This window comes from Aspergillus homomorphus, assembly GCF_003184865.1.
Source record: "Aspergillus homomorphus CBS 101889 unplaced genomic scaffold BO97scaffold_3, whole genome shotgun sequence".
Classification (NCBI taxonomy): Eukaryota; Fungi; Ascomycota; class Eurotiomycetes; order Eurotiales; family Aspergillaceae; genus Aspergillus; species Aspergillus homomorphus.
Window position 1 is genome coordinate 755,494 of NW_020291889.1, and position 23,960 is coordinate 779,453.

The 23,960-nt window shown below is 50.2% G+C and overlaps 10 protein-coding genes across 10 annotated transcripts; 5 read left to right on the top strand and 5 right to left on the bottom strand.

Moving 5' to 3' along the window:
• Window positions 1-24: 24 nt before the first annotated feature.
• BO97DRAFT_336458 (dihydroorotate dehydrogenase 2) lies at window positions 25-1,631 on the bottom strand (the record flags this gene model as incomplete). Its single annotated transcript, XM_025691458.1, has 2 exons — window positions 25-1,170; window positions 1,251-1,631. The coding sequence occupies 2 exons, from the start codon at window positions 1,629-1,631 to the stop codon at window positions 25-27; spliced, it is 1,527 nt and encodes a 508-aa protein (XP_025555607.1).
• A 1,060-nt stretch (window positions 1,632-2,691) lies between these two features.
• BO97DRAFT_467787 (uncharacterized protein) lies at window positions 2,692-5,009 on the bottom strand. The gene is made up of 3 exons (XM_025699680.1): window positions 4,868-5,009; window positions 4,462-4,803; window positions 2,692-4,396 (listed from the first exon to the last, which is right to left on the bottom strand). Exons 2-3 carry the CDS (start codon window positions 4,724-4,726, stop codon window positions 3,141-3,143), a joined length of 1,521 nt encoding a protein of 506 aa, XP_025555608.1. The 5' UTR covers window positions 4,727-4,803; window positions 4,868-5,009; the 3' UTR covers window positions 2,692-3,140.
• Window positions 5,010-5,406: 397 nt separating this feature from the next.
• BO97DRAFT_382951 (putative chromatin remodeling complex subunit (Arp8)) lies at window positions 5,407-7,980 on the bottom strand (the record flags this gene model as incomplete). The annotated part of the gene is made up of 4 exons (XM_025693332.1): window positions 7,715-7,980; window positions 7,583-7,661; window positions 7,104-7,512; window positions 5,407-7,038 (listed from the first exon to the last, which is right to left on the bottom strand). Exons 1-4 carry the CDS (start codon window positions 7,755-7,757, stop codon window positions 5,407-5,409), a joined length of 2,163 nt encoding a protein of 720 aa, XP_025555609.1. The 5' UTR covers window positions 7,758-7,980.
• Window positions 7,981-8,085: 105 nt separating this feature from the next.
• BO97DRAFT_402861 (ADP-ribosylation factor family protein) lies at window positions 8,086-9,592 on the top strand. Its single transcript, XM_025694604.1, has 5 exons — window positions 8,086-8,482; window positions 8,554-8,592; window positions 8,654-8,737; window positions 8,836-9,159; window positions 9,221-9,592. Exons 1-5 carry the CDS (start codon window positions 8,408-8,410, stop codon window positions 9,245-9,247), a joined length of 549 nt encoding a protein of 182 aa, XP_025555610.1. The 5' UTR covers window positions 8,086-8,407; the 3' UTR covers window positions 9,248-9,592.
• Window positions 9,593-10,136: 544 nt separating this feature from the next.
• On the top strand, window positions 10,137-11,864 carry BO97DRAFT_467789 (zinc-dependent alcohol dehydrogenase; the record flags this gene model as incomplete). The annotated part of the gene is made up of 9 exons (XM_025699681.1): window positions 10,137-10,458; window positions 10,538-10,589; window positions 10,657-10,738; window positions 10,803-10,824; window positions 10,890-10,970; window positions 11,039-11,132; window positions 11,197-11,247; window positions 11,354-11,610; window positions 11,683-11,864. The coding sequence occupies exons 1-9, from the start codon at window positions 10,227-10,229 to the stop codon at window positions 11,862-11,864; spliced, it is 1,053 nt and encodes a 350-aa protein (XP_025555611.1). The 5' UTR covers window positions 10,137-10,226.
• A 290-nt stretch (window positions 11,865-12,154) lies between these two features.
• Window positions 12,155-14,088, bottom strand: BO97DRAFT_382962 (FMN-dependent alpha-hydroxy acid dehydrogenase). Its single transcript, XM_025693333.1, has 4 exons — window positions 13,813-14,088; window positions 13,249-13,754; window positions 12,526-13,195; window positions 12,155-12,465 (listed from the first exon to the last, which is right to left on the bottom strand). Exons 1-4 carry the CDS (start codon window positions 13,943-13,945, stop codon window positions 12,299-12,301), a joined length of 1,476 nt encoding a protein of 491 aa, XP_025555612.1. The 5' UTR covers window positions 13,946-14,088; the 3' UTR covers window positions 12,155-12,298.
• A 1,224-nt stretch (window positions 14,089-15,312) lies between these two features.
• On the top strand, window positions 15,313-16,389 carry BO97DRAFT_410843 (3'-5'-exodeoxyribonuclease; the record flags this gene model as incomplete). Its single annotated transcript, XM_025696152.1, has 4 exons — window positions 15,313-15,348; window positions 15,419-15,596; window positions 15,651-16,141; window positions 16,195-16,389. The coding sequence occupies 4 exons, from the start codon at window positions 15,313-15,315 to the stop codon at window positions 16,387-16,389; spliced, it is 900 nt and encodes a 299-aa protein (XP_025555613.1).
• A 1,293-nt stretch (window positions 16,390-17,682) lies between these two features.
• yphA (tyrosine phosphatase family protein) lies at window positions 17,683-18,396 on the top strand (the record flags this gene model as incomplete). Its single annotated transcript, XM_025691447.1, has 3 exons — window positions 17,683-17,813; window positions 17,860-18,055; window positions 18,109-18,396. The coding sequence occupies 3 exons, from the start codon at window positions 17,683-17,685 to the stop codon at window positions 18,394-18,396; spliced, it is 615 nt and encodes a 204-aa protein (XP_025555614.1).
• A 184-nt stretch (window positions 18,397-18,580) lies between these two features.
• BO97DRAFT_456029 (uncharacterized protein) lies at window positions 18,581-20,699 on the bottom strand (the record flags this gene model as incomplete). The annotated part of the gene is made up of 3 exons (XM_025699153.1): window positions 18,581-19,640; window positions 19,702-20,361; window positions 20,424-20,699. The coding sequence occupies 3 exons, from the start codon at window positions 20,697-20,699 to the stop codon at window positions 19,035-19,037; spliced, it is 1,542 nt and encodes a 513-aa protein (XP_025555615.1). The 3' UTR covers window positions 18,581-19,034.
• Window positions 20,700-21,313: 614 nt separating this feature from the next.
• Window positions 21,314-23,447, top strand: BO97DRAFT_440231 (putative amino acid transporter; the record flags this gene model as incomplete). The annotated part of the gene is made up of 6 exons (XM_025698058.1): window positions 21,314-22,204; window positions 22,253-22,412; window positions 22,464-22,475; window positions 22,526-22,730; window positions 22,786-23,144; window positions 23,207-23,447. The coding sequence occupies 6 exons, from the start codon at window positions 21,314-21,316 to the stop codon at window positions 23,236-23,238; spliced, it is 1,659 nt and encodes a 552-aa protein (XP_025555616.1). The 3' UTR covers window positions 23,239-23,447.
• Between the last annotated feature and the right edge of the window lie 513 nt (window positions 23,448-23,960).

Genomic DNA, 23,960 nt, shown 5'->3' on the forward strand with positions numbered 1-23,960 from the left:
CCCCTTTCGTGTTCCTTGACATAGCTATTGCTGCTGCTGCTGCTTACCCTCACGCATCTCTTGCTTCACGCGCGTGACTGTTCCCATGCCGCCGTAAGTAATTGCCGTGTACATCATTGCGACCGAGGCTCCGGCATCCAGAACCGCCTGTGCCTGCTGGCCGTTGGTGACACCGCCAGATGCGAAAATGACCTTCCGGGGGAGAATGTCCGAAGGCTTGGGAGGTTCGACCGGCGGTACGTTCTCCGTGTCAGGCTCAACTTGTGTCACGGTCGTGGTGGCCTCCGCAGCGGCTCCTATCAGCTCAGGAGTATTTGGGGTGATATCCAGCATCGCCCGGTAACGAGCAACGAGGGAGACGGTCCGGTCGAACAGCTGAGGACCGGAGTAACCACCCGTTTCCTTCAAGGTTTCCTGCTCAGTAGGCGGTAGGGTGAAGCCCTTGGGGAGAGCATCAGGGCGACGGTTAGTGGTGTTTCCAACAATCACACCATCGACGCCGGATCGCCAGACAGCCTCGCAGATGCCGGAGACCTGCTCGTCTGCGTCCTCGTCAGGGCTGACCTTCACCATGACATAGGGCTTGGTGGTGCGGTCGACGCTCTTTGCAGCTCCAACCACAGCTTTCAGGATGGCTGTCAGGGGAGCAGTGGCCTGCAGGTCACGGAGACCGGGAGTGTTGGGGCTTGAGACGTTCACGACCAGGATATCGGCGTACTTGGCAACACGGTCCACACAGTACACGTAATCGCGCTTGATGGCCTCAATATCATTGTCAGGGGTGACCTTATTCTTGGCCACCTGCACAGCAAGAAGCTTGCCGGGCCGCAGACTGCCTGGGGGCACACCGGCCTCGCCATTGAGAACGCGCTGCTCGGCCAGGGCGTGGTCTCCGAATCCATTGGCATAAGCAAAGTCGCGGACACGCTGCTCAAGCACGGCAGCCATATGGTCGGCACCCTTGGAGTTGAGACCATAGCGGTTAATCATGGCGTTCTGGGAGACGACACGGAACACGCGCGGGCGGGGGTTACCATCCTGCGGCAGAGGAGTAGTTCCACCGACTTCGACAACTGCAGGTCCGAGTTCGAATAGTGGGTCCGGGATATCAGCGTGCTTGTCCAGTCCTCCAGAGATACCAATGGGGTTGGACAGGGTATATCCGAACACCTAGTGAGCGAATAAGATCAGCAAACCACTATCCGTACACCCTCATTCCACCGAGAGTAAACAGAAAAACCAAGCCTCACCTTCGTCACCAACGACCCATCTCCATCCGGGTTACCTCTCTCTCTCGGATTGAGGCCATACTTGTAGAGCGTCTTCAAGATATCCACGCCGAAATGGTGCGCATCCTCCGCATCCGGAAACAACATCCTCACCAACGGAACCACCCCATAACGATGCACACTGGCCCTGGTGTCCGTCGCATAGACATAGCCCACGAGCACACCCACCGCCAACGTCGTCCCGATCACCGTCCTCTTGAGCCCGCGACCAGCCTTCTTAGGTGCCTCCTGGGTAACCGTCTCCGCCACCTTGGGCGCGTTCTCCTTTACAGCTGACTCTGTGGCCTCCACCGCTGCCTCCGTGGCCTTCTCTCGTGACGAAGCGAATCGCGCCTGGCGCATGGCCTGCGCCGGGGATGCAGTCAAGCGCCGGTAGAACATCGAGGAAGGAGCAGGCGATGGGGTTGCACACTGCAGGCGCAGAGAAGGCGGGAGCGCGCGGGCTCTTGAGGCCCTCCAGACTGCGTTGGCGGCCATTGTAACGTGAGTTTGGCTTCTGAGGAGGACTTGGGAGTGAAGGTATAACGTGATTCGGTGGTATGGGCTCTTGCTAGGAAGATTCACAAGTCCAGATGGGGCTGCGCAAGGAATGAGATTAGTCGGTTGGCTGTTCTTTAGAATGATTAATACTGAGACGCTTGATCCAGGTTCATGGCATCAGGAGGTAGTAGGGGAAGAGGTTCTTATGCCTGAGCTGAGATATTCGATATGCGGTGCGGGATTGTAGGGGAATCTTGGAGACGTGGGTGGTGGGTATGAAAGGATGAGGATGCAATGGACTGATCAATCGAATGCATTATAACAATTGAAATGAAATGCACATTCCCATCCCCAAGTGACGTTATCTCTGCACGTGCAAGACGATACATTTTACGCCAATGCATAGATTCTTCCTTTCCCTTCTGTTCTTTCCCGTTCCCGCGAAAATAGGGTGGAACCATCCGTCGACCGCATGTAGGGAGAAAAGGCAGATGCACTTACCACAGCGTAAGTTGCGTCAGTCAGTCGCAATTGGGGGAAGCCCTCCTGGCAGAAGCGACGAGTATTTCAATAGGGCAAAAATTGAGTAGCAAATCACTAACTCACGAGGAAAAAACGAGAAGTCCCGAGTCGGGAGAGAGGTCGGGAATGCCAATGGATGCAGGATATCCGGCCGGGTCTTTTGCGTCAACCGAAGCCGACAACGGACGGGCTTGGGGCGGTGGATTATTATTACCGGCAGAATATGATGGCGCTGACGGAGAGGAGAGTGGGGCGGTGTGCAGTTCTTATAGCAAGGATTGGCGGGGAGGAGCGAGATTGTACCAAAACACATCAGCACGTGGAATTTCATGTTCAATTAACGAAAGGTAGGTATTTACGGGATAATACATGTTGTGGCCGCAAGCCCTACCAGCATTGCCTCTGCCCATCACTTATATAGATCCTAGATGCGAAACGTCGGCGAATGCAAGAGGAATGCGACCCCAGAAAAGAAGATTAGGTTGGGAACCCAACCGGAACTGAACTAAACTTTCGCTATGTTTCAAAACTCCAAGATCACTTATACCACTTCGCAACGCCCGTGCTTTTGCTACCATGGCTTCATTTTTGTCTCAGCCATCCGGAGCGCGTTCAGCTGCTTCGCACAGGCTGTGAGCATCCGATGTGGCGGAAGACAGTAAGGCTTGGTGAAAAAACCAAAGAGTCTTGTATTGTGACACATGAAGAGTATGCAAGCAGTTGCAGTGCACACTCGAGGATGATTGGGCCGGGGCGTGATGGATATAGCTATCACTGCCACCGTGGATAGAATGGTGGTAGAATAGAAGAGGGACAAAAACGATAAGAAGAGCGTATATGGTCGTGGATTCACTCATCGCTCATGTCATCATCCTCGTCAGCGTCGTGAGGAGTCGGCTGCCGCTCAGCGCTTGCCTCGCGGTGACCAGAAGCATCAACCTCGTCCTCATCTTTGGTGGCTTCTGGCTCGGGCTCTTCTGGAGTCGGCGGCATACTCTTCGAATACTTCGGGTCAATAGCAAGTCTGTGCTGAGCCCGTTTGTAAACCTCTGCCTCGTCCGGATCGCGAATGACGACTTGCATCTGGTCGACTTGATCTTCCTTCGTCTTGGGACGCGTTGGAGCAAGACCCGCCTGTGCAATGGTTCGGGCTCTCTCGGGCTTCAAGCGTGTCTTTCCAAGAATAGGATAGTAGTAGGCAGCCGTCTGTCTCGCGGACAAGCCTTCACGCTGTCCCGCCCGCAGCTCAGACGGATCGAAAAGTGTCACCGCAATGTCTCGTTGCTTCTGAGTATCACTGAGGGTCTGGGCACTGGTAGCATATGTGCGAACTCGATCGTAACGGTGGAACTTGGTATGGTCAGGTCCGTCGTGAGTGTACAGGTCTTCATTGTTGCGGTCCGGGTTAGACAGCTGCAGGCTTGCAGAAACGTTCTTCGCCATCTCTTTCTTCTCCGGCAGAAAGAGATCGTAGTCCCAAGGAATGGGACCGGGGTCTGGATACACGCTAGGATTCGATTTGTGTAGAGCCGTCTTCGTGCTGTGCTCCTCGACTATGCGCTCCTCTGGCGCCGATGGATGTAGAATTGCGACATCCATGCGCTTGTCTCTTTTGTTCGAAGCCTCCTGGATGGGTGTCTTATCAAATTTGAATTGAACAAAGCCTCCCGGATCAGGAAATCCCTGCAAATCAGGAAGCAGAGGAAAGAACCCGACCGGCTTCAACTTGGGATTATCAGGATGCACTGGATGAGCCCACGCATCAACTTCTAGCTTCGTGGGAGTGTGACCCTTGATACTGCTAGCCGTATCTTCACCAACATGCTTGCTATTGGGGTACGCGATATCAAATCCTTTCTGTAGGTACTTCTTGATGTAGATTGGATCGTCTTGCGACCGGCCCTTATCGAGGGAACGCGACTTTGTTCTGACAGTCGTAATCTTTGGACTATCCGGCGCACGGAGCCCGGCGGAGATGTACTGTGTGCGTCGCAGGAAACTGACGTTAGTGTTCTTCGGGGCCGGGTTCTTCAGCTGCTCCGGTGTCATGAGAAGTGAGAGATCAGCGGGGTCAAGCGGTTCTGGGTCCTCCGGAGCCATAATCGCTACAGATTTCCTGCCATCAGCAATCATTCTGGAGTTGTTATGCGCATGCGATTGACAAACGTACCACTCTCGTCGCCCAAATGCAGGCCGGGGATACCGACCAAATCGAGTGGCATACCGCCCTCGGCGTCAACATCGATGTTAGGCTCCTCACGGCGGGCCAAATTAGCCGTGAAGCCCGGAGTGAGAAATCGTTGAAGACCCTCATGAGGAATTTCTAGAAACTTCGGGGGCATGTCCGGCGGGGGTAAGTCATTGCGATAGCGAAGAGATGCGATGTACTCCTGGTGGAAGCCCCCGGAGGAGCTGCTGTCCTTCGATTTCGACATAACGACTGGTGAGTCCTCCGATTTCTGTTTTTGCGATAATTTCAGTGTAGACAAGCTCGTATACGAGTAATTGGTCACTGGAAGAGAGTCAATTAGCAGCTGCTCTTATTGTGAAGATCCGAGGTCGCATGTTTGACTTACCTAGGTGGTCGGGATTTATGCCGTCCACTAGGTTTTCTGGCTTGGAGCCGGCGTTAGACTTGAGTTCACGTCTTCTGCTGTATCCGACCGAGAACAGATGTGCATCTAAGATATATTAAAGATGTAATTACTGGAAAGAAGCATGCACTGCAGGCTGGTAGTATATGCCGCAGGACAGCCAAACTCACCTGTCCGAGTTGGAGACATTCTGCATCCTGTGACCGCTTGACGCTTCGGGTTAGCTTAGATGTCGGAAAGAGGTTTGTCCGCGATTTGCGCCTGCTTGCATATGGTATCTTCGGTATCTTCCCAAGTCGCTTTTCAAGGTTAGATTGTGCGAGAGCGAAGAGTAGAAGTTATCTAATACTTGGGCAAAAGTGTTTCTGTGAATATAGTAAAGAATTTAAGATAAAGGCATTTCGACCAAGATTATAATAAAGCAAACGTAACCTATATCATAGATAACCCGATACCGACCAACACCGACCATTATTCAATAGAGCGAAAGGCCAAAAGGACATCGAGGCATCATGCGGCAATCAGTAGGACCACATGCACTTGTATGCCATCAATCTATGTCCCAGTCGGTCATATTCTAATTGCCCAATCCAGCTGTCATTGGTACCACTCAACTTTCCAAAGACACTTGCGCCCTTCCAGACGACAACCTGCGGGTCGAGATCTCGGGGAGGAGTGCCAATCATGATCTCTTTAGCAAAGCCTGGCTGGCGGTTCTGGAGACGCTCTTCAAGGTATGAGTGGAATCCATTGATCAAGCTTCCGCCCCCGACGACCATGATGCCGCCAAGGAAATCTCGCATCTTACGTTCGTCAGAACGAGCCGCATGCTGAATAGAAGTCAAGATCGCGCTGTCAAGCGGAAAGCTTGGTAAGATATCGTCGCGCTCCTCGACAGTGGGCGCACGGTTTGGCAATGCGCTCGTACTCTGGCCAACAGGCACAGGCGTAGCTGCGCCAGGAAGAGGTGTACCCAGTGTCTCTGGTCCCGGCGACCCGGCAACAGAAGACCGAGGTGTGGCATCCAGCTCCTGTACACGACTGAGAGCGTTGATCTGCTGGGAGCGGCTCGGTGTAGCCTGTACTTCCAGTGTATTAGATTGAGCTTCGCCATTTACTTGGCCGCTGCTGAGAGGGGGAGCAATGGCGGTTAGAATGTCAGACTGAGCTGCCGACGTCGGGTCATTAGGTTGACCATCATATATATCAACTGAGCGAGCAATGAGTTTCCTCCGTCCTTTGAGCTTGTCACCGTGGTCAAATATGGTGGGTTGAAAGTAGCCCATAGGCGCCAAATGTATCTCATCGTAGGCCTTGAATGTGTACTTCCGAGTATCCTGACCGGCGACCCGCAGATGGAAATCATAGACCTGAACTGATACACTTGCCTCATTCATCGTACAAACATTCTTCTTCAGCTCTTCGGCCAGCAAGAAGTCATACCTACGCCAGAGATTGATCTCGGCATAGGGGAAATGGTCGTAAAGCATCATCTTGACAAAGGTCTCGGTTACATCGAGGCCACCGTACTTCAGATTAACTCGCGAGTTTTCAATGCACATCCCTTCTTCCACGCAACATATTGAGGTTTTCTGGGCGCCGATATCAACCACACAGGCAGATGTGAATCCTGCACCAAACGTAGCCGCCAAGCTCTCCTGGATGAAGCAGACACGCGCAAACGCAAATTCTCGCATGAGTATTTCCAGCACTTGAGTAACGTACGACTTCTCGTATATGTCTGGGATGACAAAGACACATGAGTACTGGGGCCAGTCCTTCTTACTCGTGAGCCCTAGTTGTGACTTTATCGCATCCTCGAGGATGAGTGAGATGTCCAGGAATAATAGCCTCTTGCTGTCGTAGTCTCTCTCATTACACCAACCCTGTTTTATGGGCCAATATAATTTGTACCGCGGTTTGGACGCATCGGGTATTCTCAAAGCTGCTTGTCCCACAATGTATTCCGGGGCAGGGTCTGAGAGCTCAGTCCACTCAACCCGCATGGGATCGTTGTGCTCTGAGATGGTCTCCGGTACTGTTCTCCGATTGTAATTGATGACCATCTCTTTTGAGTTTGGCAAGGTCCGACGCTTGTTTTGTCGCATATGAGCCTTGAGCTCCGCCGTCATTATCGTATATTGTGAAGCGAACTAGAAGCAGAAGTATGCCATTAGCAGAATAGCTCGCGGGTAGGACAGAGGGTTGGGGGTCATACCTCCGGGCCAAACATCTTTTCCGGCTCCATGTCCGATCCGTCGTCCATTTTTAAACGTTTTGGACATGGCTCTTCGCGATCTTCGGACTCGCTGGTTGAGGATTTTCGTGCGATGACCATGGGTACGGTCTTTGGCAAAGCATCGCTAGCTAGTCCAATGCGAAGGTTCTGACTGCCAACATGGACCACGATTACTTTCGAGCCCGCCGTTTCAGCAGTTGTCTCCTCTGCGTCCTCCATATTGGTATCGCCTTCGCCCTCGGCTTCTGGTTCAGGTAAGCCTAGGTCGTTCGCTTTGGCCATGGCCAACGCGCGATCCCTGTCTTTAGCGGTCTTTGCCATCCTATTCCGCGCCTCCTCATTTTGCAGTCGAAATGCCAGGTACTGATCATCGCGCTTGAGGTAATCACTATTAGGACAAAAACCAGTGAGCGATCCGACGTAAGGTAGGAGACTGCAGTGAGAAGGTAGGGACGTACGTGTAGTAGTTTTTCTGGTTGATGGGAGGTATTTGCGGCCAGCTTGACAGCTCCATGTTATTATCCGTCCGTTCAAGACCTAAATTTAATCATTTAGACAACAGTTTGGCTGGAAATTACATGAGATCCTACCCTCGTCCCGGAGAAGGGCCTTGCCCGATTTTTTGCCAACCATGTCGGAAAGTTGTCTGTACAATCCGGGATGCGATGTAGGTTAAGTGACGAGGCTCTTTTGTCTGCAGACGGTGTGATTGGGACAATCAGGGTGGCTTGGAACCCATTCGTAGTATATTGAAATTCCACTCTGACAGGAAAAGGTTGTGGCGCGACAATCGTGGGATGGACAGGGAAGGAAGCGGAAAGAGAGGGAGAGACTGAGTGAGGGGATTGAACACTGGATGAGCGATACGGTACACTTTCTAACTAGTCTCCGACTCTCTCTCACACTCTCTCACCCCCATTCAATCCCATATTGAGCTCGGGCCAGCCCGATCGGCAGGAGACCGCGGACCAATGGCGGTTACTGCCATTTAGTCAGCTCTCGATCCTCGCTCGTCTGAGTTGTTGCGGTGGATTTCGATTCTATTTGTTATTCTACAGAGACATCCCATCACTTCGTCCACTTCGGCACTTACGGAGCAGCTTTCAGTCCCGGTTGGCGCCGTTGTTTGGCCTGGTCCGTCGTGTTTGTGTCCGCCGCATCTCCGCCACCGCTTCAACGCCCTGATTCCGCCGCAAAGACAACTTGAAGACGAGACCTCCTCCGTCTCACACCCTCCACTTTCCCCTTCGGCGTCACGATCAGATTAAATCCAAATCTCCGCGATGGGAGGCTCGCTATCACGTCTTTGGTCCTTTGTCTGGGCAAAGAAAGAAATTCGCATTCTTATTCTTGGTCTCGTAAGTTTTATCGACGTCACGCTACTACCTATGACTATCTCCGCGGCTAATGCTCTCGCTCACCCACCTAGGACAATGCTGGGAAAACAACCCTACTCTATAGACTGAAGGTGCGCACTCGTACCCATCTCACGATACTTTTCAAGAAATTAACGGTTTCCTTCGTTACAGATTGGTGAAGTGGTTACGACGATACCAACAATCGGTTTCAATGTGGAATCGGTGACGTATGGAAATTTGAACTTCAATGTTTGGGTGAGTTTACAACATTCTCAGGACGGCAGCTATTCCTCGTCACGGAAACAATATTGCGATTGAGTTTCACTTTCACTAAGCTCCTTGTCCTCCTATAGGATCTTGGCGGTCAAACATCCATCCGTCCGTATTGGCGATGCTACTATGCCAACACCGCTGCGGTCATATTCGTCATCGACTCAACAGACATCGAACGACTCGGTACGGCTGCGGATGAACTGGCGGCGATGTTGAACGAGGAGGAGCTTCGCGATGCGGCCCTGTTGGTGTTTGCCAATAAGCAGGACCAGCCGGGTGCTAAGGGTGCCGGTGAGATTTCTGAGGCGTTGAAACTGGGCGAGCTGCGGGACAGAAACTGGAGCATTGTCGCATGCTCTGCTATTGATGGTAAAGGTCTTAACGAGGGCATGGACTGGCTGGTTGTAAGTGCAAACGCTCGTTCTTGTCTTTCTGCACGTACTAACACCACCCGCCCGCCTACAGCAAACACTTCAGTCGGAGAACGCATGAGCTTGACGCTGCGATACAAGTCATGTCATAGATTTGTTTTTGATACACATTTCAAATTCGGATGGAAGACCGCACATCATCATAAGTGGACCCACCGGCTTTGCTTGAGTGCTTCTTTCGTCACCCTTTGCCTTCTTAACATTGTTCTCTTTCGAGGCAGGGCTGTCGTTTATACATTATACCTTTTTGATCCGGAAATCTGTTATACGTCGCATAATACTTTAATTCATTCTTTGACGAGGATTAAGGCTTTGATGTAGGTATGAATAGTACTATCTAGGTGTTCGAGCTAGAGCAGTAAAGTGGTAGACTGGCCGAGGTCAAGCTGTCTGCTCTTTTTCAGGTCCATGTCACGCACTTTTCGTGCACTATTCTATACCGTGGTGGTTCTTCTAGGATATTATTGTTAGTTGAGGTGCGAATCTTCGAGGATCAAAATCCCACTCTTCCTTCTAATATTCATATCCACATCTGTCAAGCCAGAATAAAACCAAATCACTATATGAGGTCTATCTAATTCTCACGCAGACATATAGCCCTTATTTACTTCCGAGGCCAATCAGCAACCACATCTTTCCTATCGTCGATGCTGGTTATCTCGGCCACACAGATAGGTTCGGCCACACCGTCAGATAGGCTACACACCTAAACCACCCTCCAAATCAAATCTAATTACATTGCCCTCAACCCAACCCAAAAGATAACTATAGAAATCTTAAGGTAGATCGTAGTCATTGATGTCCAACTCGCAAGCCCAGGGGCTACCATTTCAACTTCCCCCCCGCTGCCCGATAAGCTCCTCGCTTCCCCGCATCTAATCCCTATCGCATCCCCAAGTTTATATTTCCAATGATAATACCCCGCAGAGCCCATCAGTGCCCGGCAAAACCAACTTCTTTCGCAACCTGTCCTTGATATCTGATAAGTTTCCAAAGCTGAACTCTTTCTGACAGTAGAATTGGAAACCATAAAGGACAAAATGAATATCCCCTCGACCCAAACCGCAGCTGTCCTTCCCCCAACCGGAGCCTCTCCCACAGCGCACCTCCAAATCCGACATGACCACCCCGTACCATCGCCGATGGAAGGGGAGATCCTCGTTAAGCTGGAATACTCGGGGGTATGTCACTCAGATTTGCACAGTGTGCGTGGAGAGACGCCCATGTTGACTGACGTTGCGGGCCATGAAGGCGTGGGGAAAGTGGTGAAAGGTAAAGGCTCGGGATCTCGTTGGCAATTATCCATGCTATTCATCAATCAAGTTAACTTGCTGACGAACATGTAATATAGTGGGCAGCGGACTTGACGAGCAAGACTGGTTGGGGAAGAGAGTGGGGATACGGTTGGTTACTGCTTCGTCGAGTTTAGAAATAGGATGGAAGCTAACGGCCTGGGGATGCTACCTACAGCTGGCTGTATAGTTCCTGTCTGGAATGTGAGATATGCGCCATCAATAATACGGCGTGCTCATACCAGAAGAATGCCGGAGCAGTGAGTTGCCTTTCGTATGTTATCTGATTCGGAACAAGTCCGTGGGGTTGACGCAACGATCTAGAATGTCCCCGGCACTTTTCAGCGTGAGTGATGAGTCCACCCATTCTAGTTTCATGCGCTATAGCTAAGCAAAGTGATACGAGGTCAGAATATATCGTGAGCCCTGCAAACCATGTCACCAGAATTCCTTCCGAGCTGGAGCCAGATGTCGCTGCTCCCCTATTGTGTGGTATGTCATGTCTATATCCTGCCTTCTCCCTGCAGTACGGATAGCTCACAACCTTATCAAACATATAGCTGGAATCGCCATGTATTCTTCGATACTGAAGACCAAGACTCGACCGGGCGACTGGATCGTGCTCCCGGGCGCAGGCGGCGGGTTAGGCCACATGTAAGCTCAAACGTCTCTCTGCTTTTAGGATCTAGATCAAGTGGGCTGACATTACACATAATAGGGGCATCCAGATCGCCATCAAAAAGGGACTCAGAGTTATTGCAATCGATAGGTAACTGCTCATCCAACGCACAAATCCAATATCGCATTGAGGACAAAAGTGCGACCCAATGAGCCAAAATCCAGCTAATCAGAATTCTCAATACCTCTTCCGGTAGCGGCGAGAAGAAGAAGCAACTCTGTCTCACCCACGGAGCTACCAGTTTTCTAGACTACAGGACGAACGACATCGAGCGTGAAGTCAAAGCCTTGACGTCCGGACTAGGCGCACACGCCGTGATATGTACTGCCAATAGCGAACAGGCGTACATCCAAAGTATGAGCTTGCTGCGTCGTCTGGGGGTTTTGGTCTGTGTGGGCATCCCGAATGTACCCTTCCGGCTCCCTGCTACGCCTCTTGAGATGATTGTCAAAGGTAAGGGAAATCATTAGAGACTCTCTGGAGAGCAAATCGGAGCGGGCGACTGACATTGGGCTTTCATGTTAGGGCTCACAATAGTAGGTAATTCGGCTGGCACCGCGAAGGAAATGGACGAGTTGATGGAGATGGCTGTCGCAGGGGATGTCAAAGCGCATATTGAGGTATATGAGCTGGACCATATAGATGAGGTCCTCGAGCGGTTGGGGCGCTCGGAAATAGATGGACGAGCTGTTGTGCGGATTCCTTAAGGACATGTGACGAGCACTTTCAAGAAGAGTAGGTTTAGTTCGCGAAGTCTGTCAGGCTACTCCACTAAGCGCGACTCTCGGGATGCGCAAGAAATGTAATGATTCTGTTAGATGTTTGTTGAACTGATAATGTAGCTACGATGAGTGCAGGAGCCATAGCAGCTCGCAGGAAGGTAGGCTTGGGGAGTCTAAATCTCAATCTATAATTGGCTGACTGGAATATATTTTCAGAAATTCATTCAAACAATTGATTGGAGAAACTGAAGGAGCGTTTCATACAACTTCACTGTGCTAGTTTAAGATGAGTGAATCTATGCCTAAGAGAGATCATGAGGGGTGCTCCGTATCTTTGACAGCCATCTGTCACTTCGGTGAAAGAGTAAAAAAATAATTCACCTGATACCTATAGACCATCTTAGGCCAAATGAGTAGCTTCATAGTCTCGAGCGTCGTCCTTTGGCAACTTTCCGTGCATAAGGGTGAGAGGCAGAATTGGGGACGAGATGGTCGATGTCGGCCGTGTTGACCAGGTGTGGGCCTGCCTCATCTAGGTTAGTGATACCGATATTGCGCATCGCAGTTTCGAGCTCATCCTTCATGACTACAAATTCATCATATCAGCAAAAGAACACATGTTTTTCAAGCAGCATCTGACACTCACTATCAATCAAGTGCTCAACTCCTTCTTGGCCATAGTTGACCGCGAAGAGCATGCTCCGTCCCATACCAACAGCAGTTGCCCCCAGACAGATCGCCTTGAGGATATCCGTCCCACGACGAATCCCGCTGTCGACATATATTTCCATCCTGTCGAAGATCTCCGGACACCGCTTGTGAAGCTCCAGCAGGGTAATGATAGATGGCGGGCTGGTGTCTAGATTCCGGCCTCCGTGGTTGCTCAGAAGAATGCCATCAAGTCCAGCCTCCATGGCCAAAATGGCATCATCCGCGGACATGACGCCTTTCAGACACACGGGAAGGTGGGTATGTTGCCGCACCCAGGCCAAGTCCTCCCAGGTCAGTCCAGGGTCGATAAAGCCGGCCATGACACGGCCAAGGCCACCTCCCTTCTTATCATTCTTGGCCTTTGAGGGTGCCATAGGGACGGTCAAATCCTCATCCGCCTTGACACGCTCGTCCGCCTCTCTTTTTCCGGGCCAGGCAGCATCGACCGTCACAAAGATTCCTTTGATGTTTGGATTGGCAGAGCATTGATGGAGAAGCGATGCCGACTTCTCCCTATCACGGTTGACATATAACTGGAAGAAGAGATCCGCTGATGGCGCCGCCCCTCGTATTTCCTCAAGGGTGAAGGACGAGTTGTTAGAAACCTGCAACAGGATTCGTCAGCATCCACATACGTCATGGCACGTATCTGGCTGACCCCTTGAAATATCCCCTTACTTTCACAGGCCCTTGCAATGGCAAGTTCTCCGTCTGAGTGGATGAGCTTGGCCATAGCCGCCGGGCTGACAAACAAGGGTAGGCTCGTGTCTACACCCAGAAGCTTGGTTCTGGTGTCTACAGACCGCACATTTCTCAAAACCCGAGGCCTGAGCCAGATGCGATCGAAGCATGATTTGTTGGCGTTTCGTGTGATCAGATCGGTGGAGGCGCTGGAATAGAACGCCCAAGTTTTCTTGCTGGCCGTTGAAGAAGCCACCGTTTCGAAATCATGGGAGTTGATTAATGTGTGCAGCGGTGGCTTATCATGCTGGAGCACCACCTTCGGACTTGCACTGGGCGGTGGTTTTAGCCATTCATTATCGATAGTAGATTGATCCAAGGCACCCATATTCCTCTCCGGTCGCAGTTCCGTCCTAATCACATTCGGGGCATGGACCTCGGAGTATGCTTTTGTGGCATCACGACCCGCATACTTCAGGATGACTATAAGACAAACGCGTCATTGATGGACGTTCACCAGACAGTCCTAGGAATCACTCACTCGTCGACCCTCCTGGATGTTCTTCTAAGAAATCCGTCACGTCCCATACTTGATTGTCCACGACAATCCAGCAGTCATCGGGTGACCTATGCTGGGATATCTGCTCTGTAGATAAGATATTCTTGGGACTCATTGTCTAATCCACAGAATATAAGCCAGGTCAATAGCTAGGAAGGCGCAAGCAGTCCGAATATTTATGTATGCAAGAATAAGAGATCGACTTGAAGGGAGGAGCTGTGTGAGCTTATATTTACCCTAGAGCGATGCAGAGTGACGCCAGACAGTCCATTCGAAAAGATAAATTCAAAGGACAGCAGGGAAAGGACCCTGAAACTAGTAATAAATCCCCAGATCGGTAAATTCGCATGCTTCGGGGTAACATCAATGCGGAGTAACCTTGGCCGCATGTTGACCGCATCATTAAAGCCGAGAAGAGGTGATCAATCACAGCGATGAACCTAATGCTTCACTCTTTCTTTCTTAAATAAACTGTCCTTTACTTTAGACATGGTCCACGCTAATCGTGCTTTTCAGGGGCCTTGAGTAGTACCAGGTAGCTGTAACGGAGAGCAGCGATGTGCGTCCATCCTTTCCGAAGAGACCAACAACAACGGAGCATCGCCGAGGGAGATACTATACACGGCGGCGGGCATGCGGAAAACATTCCGCCTTGTGGTAGAAGCCTCAGGCTAGTTAGGCACGCATTATGCCAGCATTAGGACCTTACCTGAGTTTAGGCCCTCAACAACGAATTACTTATAGTAGCTGTAACAATTTGACCAGTCTATAGCCCAAGTCGAGATATGACACAGACCAGTTTTTTATGTCTATGCCCTGAATCAAAGCGGGAATGTGACGGTGACGAGGTACATTTAGGTGTAAGGGGTTATGACAGCATGCCACGTGACCTGGACGCACCGAAATATATGCCTGAGGCAAAAAGGCTTTAACACGGTTCCTCGCCCAGAGGGTCTGCGCTGCTGAGATAATTCAGGCACAAAAGTTCCTGAATATCTAAAACTAAATTGTTGAGTCACTACTGATCCTTTCGTGAGATTTGTGGCTGTAACGGAGAGTATAATTCTTGATTTTCTCATGCACGCTCCTCTTGGTGTAAACAATCTGTTCAGGATATCTGGGAACAGTAAAAATCTTTGGAGCCGTGGAGCAGCAATCGGAGCGAGCACCGCTACTGCTATAGGTTGCTGGCGACCTCGTGCCCATCAGCCACACCGAAGCATTTATAGCGAATCAGGTATGTCTCATTGCTCGTGAACCCTCTTATCATAAACCTGCGCATCGCTTTGGTCCAGGTCTGACTCATTCCCGAGCTGTCCCTGAATGATATCATGGAGCTGTGAAGCTTACTCAAATGCAGTGTCGTATAGGGGATCCTCTGTGAACCTGCCTACTATTTCTAGAAATAGATATAGACTACCACTTTGTTCATTCAAGGAAAAAGACTTCGCAATCAACAGAAGATCTTATACTTCGACCAGCATGGGCGACTCAAGCAAACCTATCCGCTATGTCGATGTTGGTGGTTCCATCCCGAAATTGTTTGGATGTCCTTAAGATGTTGTCCAGCAGCTGATTGGAATTATAGATCGGAATCAATCTCAGTGACCCTGTCTTCGTGGGCAATTACCATGGCAAGCAAGTCCACGATAATGACATGGATGACATTGTTCAGCGGGCCCGAGATGTGGGCTGCGAGAAATTCATGGTGACAGGCTCCGACTTGGAGGAATCTCGGCGTGCTATCCAGATTGCCAAGGACTACCGTATGCTTTATCCCATAATCTCCTCCTTGTGTCAGAACTGATGTCCTTGTGCAGCGGGGTTCTGCTACGCTACGGTTGGGGTTCACCCCTGTCAAGCGAAGCTCTTCGATGAATTCCCTGGCGGGCCTTCAAAAATGCTAGAGGAGCTGAGGGCGCTCGTATTAGAGGCTAAGGCATCGGGCCAAGCTGTTGCCTTTGGAGAGTTTGGCCTTGATTACGATCGCCTCTTCCTGAGCGCGAAGGAACCCCAGCTGAAATATTTCGAAGCCCAATTGGACTTGGCAGTAGAGGTCCAACTTCCGCTATTTCTTCATTCGCGAGCTGCCGGCGAAGATTTCGAGAGGCTTCTGGCGCCTCGTCTCGAAAAGCTTCCCAAGAAAGGTCTCGTGCACAGTTTTACAGGAACGCTCGACGAGATGGAACGAATGGTTGCCCTAGGTCTCGATGTTGGTGTCAACGGCTGCAGTCTGAAGACAGAAGAGAACCTCGAGGTGGTCAAGGCCCTTCCACTGGAACGGCTTCAGATTGAGACTGATGGCCCTTGGGTATGTGGAATATGCGACATTTATCGCACATTTGATTAACGATGGCTATTTAGTGTGAAATACGCCCTTCCCATGCGTCTGCGAAGTATCTTGAAGGAGCCCCGCCGCTTCCAAAAGCCGTAAAGAAGGAAAAATGGCAGAAGGGGCTAATGGTTAAGGGTCGCAACGAGCCTGCAGCGATTGCTCACGTTGCTCATGTCATCGCCAAAGTGAAAGGCATCACCGTGGAGGAAGTTTGCGAAGCGTGAGTTCTTCTTCGTCTTCTTCTTACCCGCCACCAACCTTTTCAATTCCCTCAGGTCTATCATGAGTCGCTAATCATACGAGCAGCGCCTGGAATAACTCAATTCGCATGTTTGGTCTTGGTGTCGATTCACCATGAATTCCGCCAAAATATCACTGTCCGATACGAAGCTCTGTCCCGCAGGCATTGGAATACTAGATACTAAGAGTTAGAAAAACTAAGGCTACTTGAGCGAGAGTATCGTCAACGAAACCTACATGATCCGTGTCCGGAAGAGATTCCGTCCCTCATTCTTTGTTGTCTCATCATGAATCCGTGGGTGGGTGATGTTTGGAATACAGTCGAGTGAACCACGGAATCTCACCAAATCATTTCCATTCAGAACTGTCTGACGTGATGATAGAGCAGCTCAGCGGGAGTCTAAATAGCTATAGCCGAACTTTTTGGGTGGGGACATAGATCTGGAGTCATGCCATTTTTCCATGTGCCGGGAGGAACAGGCAAGTGTGGCCTGCATGATCCGTGATACTTAATGGAGCAGAAGCCTATGCCCCTCAGGTCTCCAGCTGGTCTTTCTACGTTTACTGCACAGCACTTGGTGGCTCGCCACATGTGCTTTGCTCTTTTGAAAATTGATTAGTGTGATTCGCATCGGCTTTTTGTCTGATGACATTTTCATTTTCCCTGGCTCACCGCCCTGTACCCTGTAGTCGCACCACCCCATACTCTTGTCTCTTTCCTTGTTTACCTCTCCGCGTGAATGTAGTTTTCTCCTCCGACAACAACTTCGAGTTCCGGACTTAACTACCTGATACGCTTGAAATTGGCCCCTTACTGGTCACCATGTCTTCATTCTCTAATATCATGTGGGCTTGAAGCTTGTGGGTTAGACTTTTCGGGTCTACCATCAACTCCTGTCTTCGCAATTTTCGTCTTGTCGCAGCCTGGCCAAAATTTGGAAGGATATCCCCTCTTTCTCGGTGTATCAGATCTACGTTTCTCTTCCATATTCACCCTCGGCTCTGCACTGGCAGTCGTTTCAGTCGATAGTGCCTTCTGGGCTTTCTCACTTCACTCGTTTCTTAAAGCTACGAGCCAGGCAGCGGCAGGGCGCTGAAAATCCATCGCAATGACCTCACCATTGACCACCCAAAGCTCCAACAGTTCTCTGCAAAGTGTTTATGGTGAGCCGATTGCTTCTTCGTGTGAAGACTTCGACTGGGTTCATCTTCGCACTACTCTTGTCTACTAGGACGCACTAACCTTGGTAGACTCAGCGCGTCGCAGGACACCGTCAATGGGAAATGAGCGTATGCAGTCGGAGTTGCCTGATAACTTTGGAGAGGTTGTTAAAGGTGTCTACCGTTCGGCTTTTCCGCAGTCACGGAGCTTTCCTGCGCTCAAAAAGCTCGGCCTTCGGACTATAGTGTACGTGGGCCACTTGCGTGATTGATACCTGCTCACAAGCCGTTAGCACTTTGGTAGACGAGCCTTATACTTCAGAGCACATAGATTTCTTGAAGGAGAATGGGATCATGCATCTCCGTATCCTTGTCGAACCCAACAAGGACCCTGCAATCAGGTCTCCGGACTACGTCATTTGTCAGGTGCTGGAAGTATTACTTAATAAAGCTAATCATCCTGTCCTTATCCACTGCAACAAAGGAAAGGTAAGAGCCATTCGATGCTGTCATCTAGGCTCAACTGACCGGCACCTGCATAGCATCGTACCGGCTGTGTGATTGCCTCCTTTCGCAAAATCCAAGGCTGGCGCATGGAAGATGTCCTTGCGGAATACCAGACATATTCATTCCCTAAGTCAAGGCCGCTGGATCAAAAGTTCATCATGGCATTTGATGCCTCCCAGCTCTCCAGCCTGGCACAAATCTCTAATGTGAAGATGTGGCAGTCCGCCAGCCAGTCGAAGAGCTTGTGCGAGGAGAATTCTAAGGATCAGGTCACATCTTCAAATCGACATCTACCTTCTCTGGGCAAGATACGTGTGACTTGATGACCACATCGATGTAACCCATGCCATACATCGTTCACATCGCATCGATTAGGGAACGGTTTGCGGTCCGGCCAGTATCATCACAACTTCAGCCACGAAGTCGACTCATGACGGACGCCTCCCCATCGTCTTTTCACCTCTTGTCCTGTATGCGCGTCTTCTCTTCTCTTGAGAGACCGTTCTTCAAGCCATCAATAACAGGACTGTGGGACAAATGCAGAACCCGCAGCTCCCGCAGTGTTCAGAGGTTTCACACAATTGTATTGTTTCGGAAGAGATTGGATGCACGATATACCCAGTTATCATTTATTTACTCATGTGTTTTGATATTGTGATGGGCGTTGGGCAGGGATGTCTCCCAAAATATTTCAGTCAGAGATAAAGAGAAGCAAGGCGCAGGACAACAATCGATCTGAAAGAAACAAGTTGCAGATCTTGAATGCACTGATGCAAACAACAATATTCCACTTGAACCCATGCTTCCTAACTGATATCTTCAGGCCAAACTTATAGCGAATGTTCCACGGCGATGAGTGTGGCTTTCGCTGACGCGTCAAGACATCTAATGCTGTATTCATGGCAGTTGTCCGTATTACCAGAGCTTGCTGACTGGTGTCTGATCATAACAATAACGACGATCAGAACATCATATCATCGTAGTCTGCGGTGGTGCACATTTCAGCCATAAGCTCCTGGGACCCTGAGCCTGATACCCCACTACAAGGGTCCAGCCCAAACGGGCCCATTGCAGCTGCTTGAATGCCATCAAATGATCCGCACAAGTTATCGGTGACGGAACATACACATTCATCATCGACTGATAACAGAGAATCTACCGGAGACTCGCTGTTAATGTCGAAACCATCCCCGGAGCCCAGGTAGTAGTCCGAAGTCATGTCGATTTTCTCGGCAGTGTGGCCAAACCAATGAGGTGGCCCTTTCACAGAGCCAGGCGCTAGCAAGGACTCATAGACGTGTGTTTCGACTGGCATGCTAAGCGCAGACTCCAACAAGCTCAGCTTCCGTGAAGCTTCTGCCCTGTAGAGTTGTTTCTGAGCAAGTGTCCAGAATGCCGCTTTTAGAACGTCGCCGGTGTCGACAGCAGTTGGTGGGAAGTCACCCGGTATATATGCAGCCTTCAGAGAGTCGACATTCTGTGGGACAGAACGATTCACGGGTAGATTCAATATAGATGTGATCGATTTGACGAGCGATGGTATCAGTGCAGATCGTTGGCTCATTGCCTGCAACAATATCAGACCGGAAGTTTCTGGTACCAATAGCGACTTTGGGGCAAAAACTTACTGTGCTGTAGCCGGGATTGAAGAGCAGGGGTGCCATTCTTGACAGACTCTGCATCTGTCCATTCTCTAGATCCAGTTCTTTTCGTCTTTCCTCAGAGCTATCGTCGATAAACAAGGAGCTCATACCTGTGTTGAAGAGGTAATGCAGCGCTTGCTGGTGAGTATCATGAGCTTCCCATGCTTTTTCTAAGGGCGGGCTTGTTAAAATGGTGCTATCATCGCTATCATCCATATCCGCAAGTTCTTCTTTGAAACTCTTGGTATCGGGGGCTTCATAGACGCCCCAGTCGCCCAGTAGCTCATATCGATGAACAGGCTCTCCCCTGAATCCTTCTGATTCAATGCCAAATACTTCGTATTCATCGCCTCTCTTCTCGGTCATCGGAAACACGAGAGTATATGGCTGCACTTCGGAACATCTAGGCTCAAAATATAATTTGATATCGATTGAGGACATGCGGATAGTCTCGACGTGTAGAGGGGGGATAAGATTGCCGTGTGCTTGCACAGCTGTCGGCACTCTGCGATTCACGGTTGACAGGGCAGCGGGCTGTCTAAGCGACCTCTTTAATCCGAAAATCAGCTGGAAGACCGGAGGGTCATTGTGGCCGAGATAGTCGCAGCTTTTAAAAGTGAGGACTAAGCCCAGGTCCACCCAAAGCTGAAGATGAGAGTGTTGTTAGTAGTAGCGCCCGCATTGTGGAGGATCTATATCCACGATACCTTTGAATTGCAGAGCATCTCCCCAATGACCCGCACCAAAGTGGAGACTGTGATGTTCGATGCGCTATGCGCACTGATCTGCATATTCAACCTAGTCTCTGGTCCTTCAGCCACCCACACCATCCCTGTCTCAATCCAATGTTTGAGAGCCCAATGGCGTGCAGCACCTGGAATTCTCCCATGAGGTTGCATGAGCATGGAGGCTTCCATTAGGAGGCTCAAATTCGTGTCCGAGGATTGGAAAGTGACACTTCCTAGCTCTATTGCTGTATCCATGTTGCACTTCCAAGCTTGAGTGAGCACAGGAGTGGGGCGGATGCGCGCATCATTGGTGTAGGTATGGTCAAAAGGTATACGCAGAAGAGGAGATAGAGCGAGTACGCGGCAGTCAAGACATTAATGGCACTTAGGTATGGGAATACTACACACAGAGATTGAATAGGACACAGAGCTAAGCTTAGTTCTGGGTCTGATGAAGATATCGCGCAGAAATCATATTTGCTATGTTTATAGATGTGTACTAACAGAGGATCTATAACATTGTTCCCCTTGTTCCTAGTAATGTCATCATAGACTTGGCTACCGAGGCCCCAAGCACGATAAGGGAGACTTAGAAAAAAGTAAGATCGAGAAGCGCGCCCAGTGAGCGCCAGCAAGTGAGCATACCACTATGCCATCTGCTGATGATTGATGAGATACAGATCTCAGTTCAGCTCCTTACGAAGTAGTTAATCCCATTTCCAGCAAGTGACAGCTCATTGAGAGCCTTATTGATGTTTATTGTTAGAGCTTCTTATCGATAAGACTATCACGTGCCCAGATTTGATTATCTGGCCCCTAGGCATCGTCCGCATCGGGGAATCTCGAATTCAGGAGTCTCACAATCAGCGATGCCCAGGGATGAAGGTGAACATCATTTCCTGGCGGACAAAGATAGCCCCAATGGGCTGGACTCCCAGCCCCTTCTTCCAGGGCCACCCGTCGAAGACCACGAAACTACAAACCATGCGAATCCCGCCAGCGCGACCCGCCACGGACAGCCGCACCACTCCTCTATATCGCAGCCGGTCCCAGAGGGACAACGACGCACCCCTCGGACCATGAATCGCGTTCGTTTCGACCTGGAGGATGAATCGGAGGAAGAGCGTCACTCGGAACATCATTCTCGCGACTCAGACGATATCTCATGGCTCGAAGAAGAGGACTTTGGCCGCGGCGATGGCAGGCAGCGCCAGATGGTTCCTTTGTTGACGGATATCGAGGCCCCGAGTGTCACACTCGCGACGTCTGATGAGTTCTTCCCTGAAGAACACCTGGAAAGTGCCCGCCCAAGGAGCGGGATGCGCATGGCCTTCATGAATATGGCCAACAGCATCATTGGAGCTGGCATCATAGGACAGCCTTATGCGCTCCGCCAGGCAGGATTGACGATGGGATTAGTGCTTCTCGTTGGGCTTACGGTTGCGGTAGACTGGACAATTCGACTTATAGTGGTCAATTCGAAGCTGAGCGGAGCAGACTCGTTCCAGGCGACCATGCAGCATTGCTTTGGCAAGAGCGGACTTATCGCTATCTCCGTTGCTCAATGGGCATTCGCTTTTGGTGGAATGATCGCGTTCTGCATCATCGTTGGGGATACTATACCACATGTCTTGGGTGCCTTATTCCCTTCGCTTCGTGACATGTCCTTTCTCTGGCTACTGACTGATAGACGGGCCATCATCGTGCTCCTTGTTCTGGGCATTTCATACCCGTTATCTCTGTACAGGGACATTGCTAAGGTTCGTTTGCCCATGCTTCCGTTCCGCTCAAAGCTTACAGACCATCAGCTGGCGAAAGCATCCGCGCTGGCCTTGATTAGTATGATCATAATCGTGGTTGCTGTGATCACGCAAGGCTTTAGAGTGCCTTCTGAGTCACGTGGGGACGTGAAAAGTCTATTGTTTGTCAATTCAGGCTTTTTCCAGGCTGTTGGGGTGATATCATTTGGTATGCCCTTGTTATGAACTCCATATTATTTCCTGTACTAACGGTTCACAGCATTTGTTTGCCGTAGGTTCCGTCATATGGATCGCATTACTCCAGGACTAACAAACTCGAAGACCATAACAGCCTTTTGATCTATGGCTCGCTCAAGAAACCAACACTGGATCGTTTCGCAAAAGTGACGCACTATTCTACTGCAGTCTCGCTTCTGACATGCTTAGCCATGGGTGTTTCCGGATTCTTGTTCTTTGGGTCGCAAACTCAAGGCAATGTGCTCAACAATTTCCCGTCGGATAACATCTTGATCAACATAGCAAGGCTGTAATTTTCTCCTAATTTCTCTTCCTGGGGTATTCATGAGGCTGACTTCGGCTAGTTGCTTCGGCCTGAACATGCTTACAACTCTCCCGTTAGAGGCATTCGTATGCCGATCGGTCATGACAACATACTACTTCCCTGATGAGCCCTTCAATATGAACCGGCACTTGATCTTTACCTCTGCCCTGGTTATTACTGCGGTTGCCATGGCTCTTATCACGTGTGACCTAGGGGCAGTTTTCGAGTTGATCGGCGCAACGAGCGCAGCAGCATTGGCTTATATCTTTCCTCCTCTGTGCTACATTAAGCTGAGCAATGTCTCCCACAAAGCTAAGATACCTGCATATCTATGTATTGTCTTCGGAGTTGTCGTTATGGGAGTTAGTCTGCTGCAAGCAGTCGCGAAAATGATAAGTAGTAAGTTTCGAACCTTAGATCCCTAAAATGCTCCATGCTAACTGATTCTACCCTCAATATAGATGAAGGCGGCGCCAGCACTTGTGGTGCCTAGGCAAAGTGCTGTTGGGGACAGCTTATATTGTGCAACGATTATTTTTCCTTCACCCATGTCATATAATCGATAGACTTTTCCAGTTCTTTCGTTCACAACTGATGTACATAGAGAAGTGTATGATCGAGAAGAACAACGCCGTCCAGGGCTATATTGAGAAGTGTCCGGCTTTCAAGTGAGGAGTGAGAAAGCGTCTTTGCTATGAGAGCACCACAGCTATCTTGACTTGGCGTGGGAACAACAATGTCGCTGAGGGTGGTACCATCTGTTTTGCACTAATATTCTTCTAGTAGCACTCTCTGGTTGACAGGTAGTTGATCAGAATCGATAGGAGCTGCGAGTGGGACTAGTCAGACAGTTGCTACAAAAACTGGGCTGTGAGCAGGGTGCGATTTGCCAGGTTTTAGGTGTGGTGTTGCGTGCGTTTGCATGGTAACGCAGTTGACCATCTTCACTTACCACACCTACCTGCCTTCACCCAAACCTCCCCCCATGATTTGTTTTTGCACGTGTTCTACATTCACTCTTCTCTCTGCTTCATCTTTAACTCTCCAAGAGATTTCAAGCGAGAGGCTGGCTCTATCTCGTGATCTTAGTAAAGTTGCTCCTCTGCTTCTTAAGTGTATGGAATACAGGTCTCGTGCTTTCAACTCTTCTCGCTTCTCTTCAACTCCATTGACGACAGCTGTGATTTTCTTGTCGATCCTAGCTTCTCGAAGTCC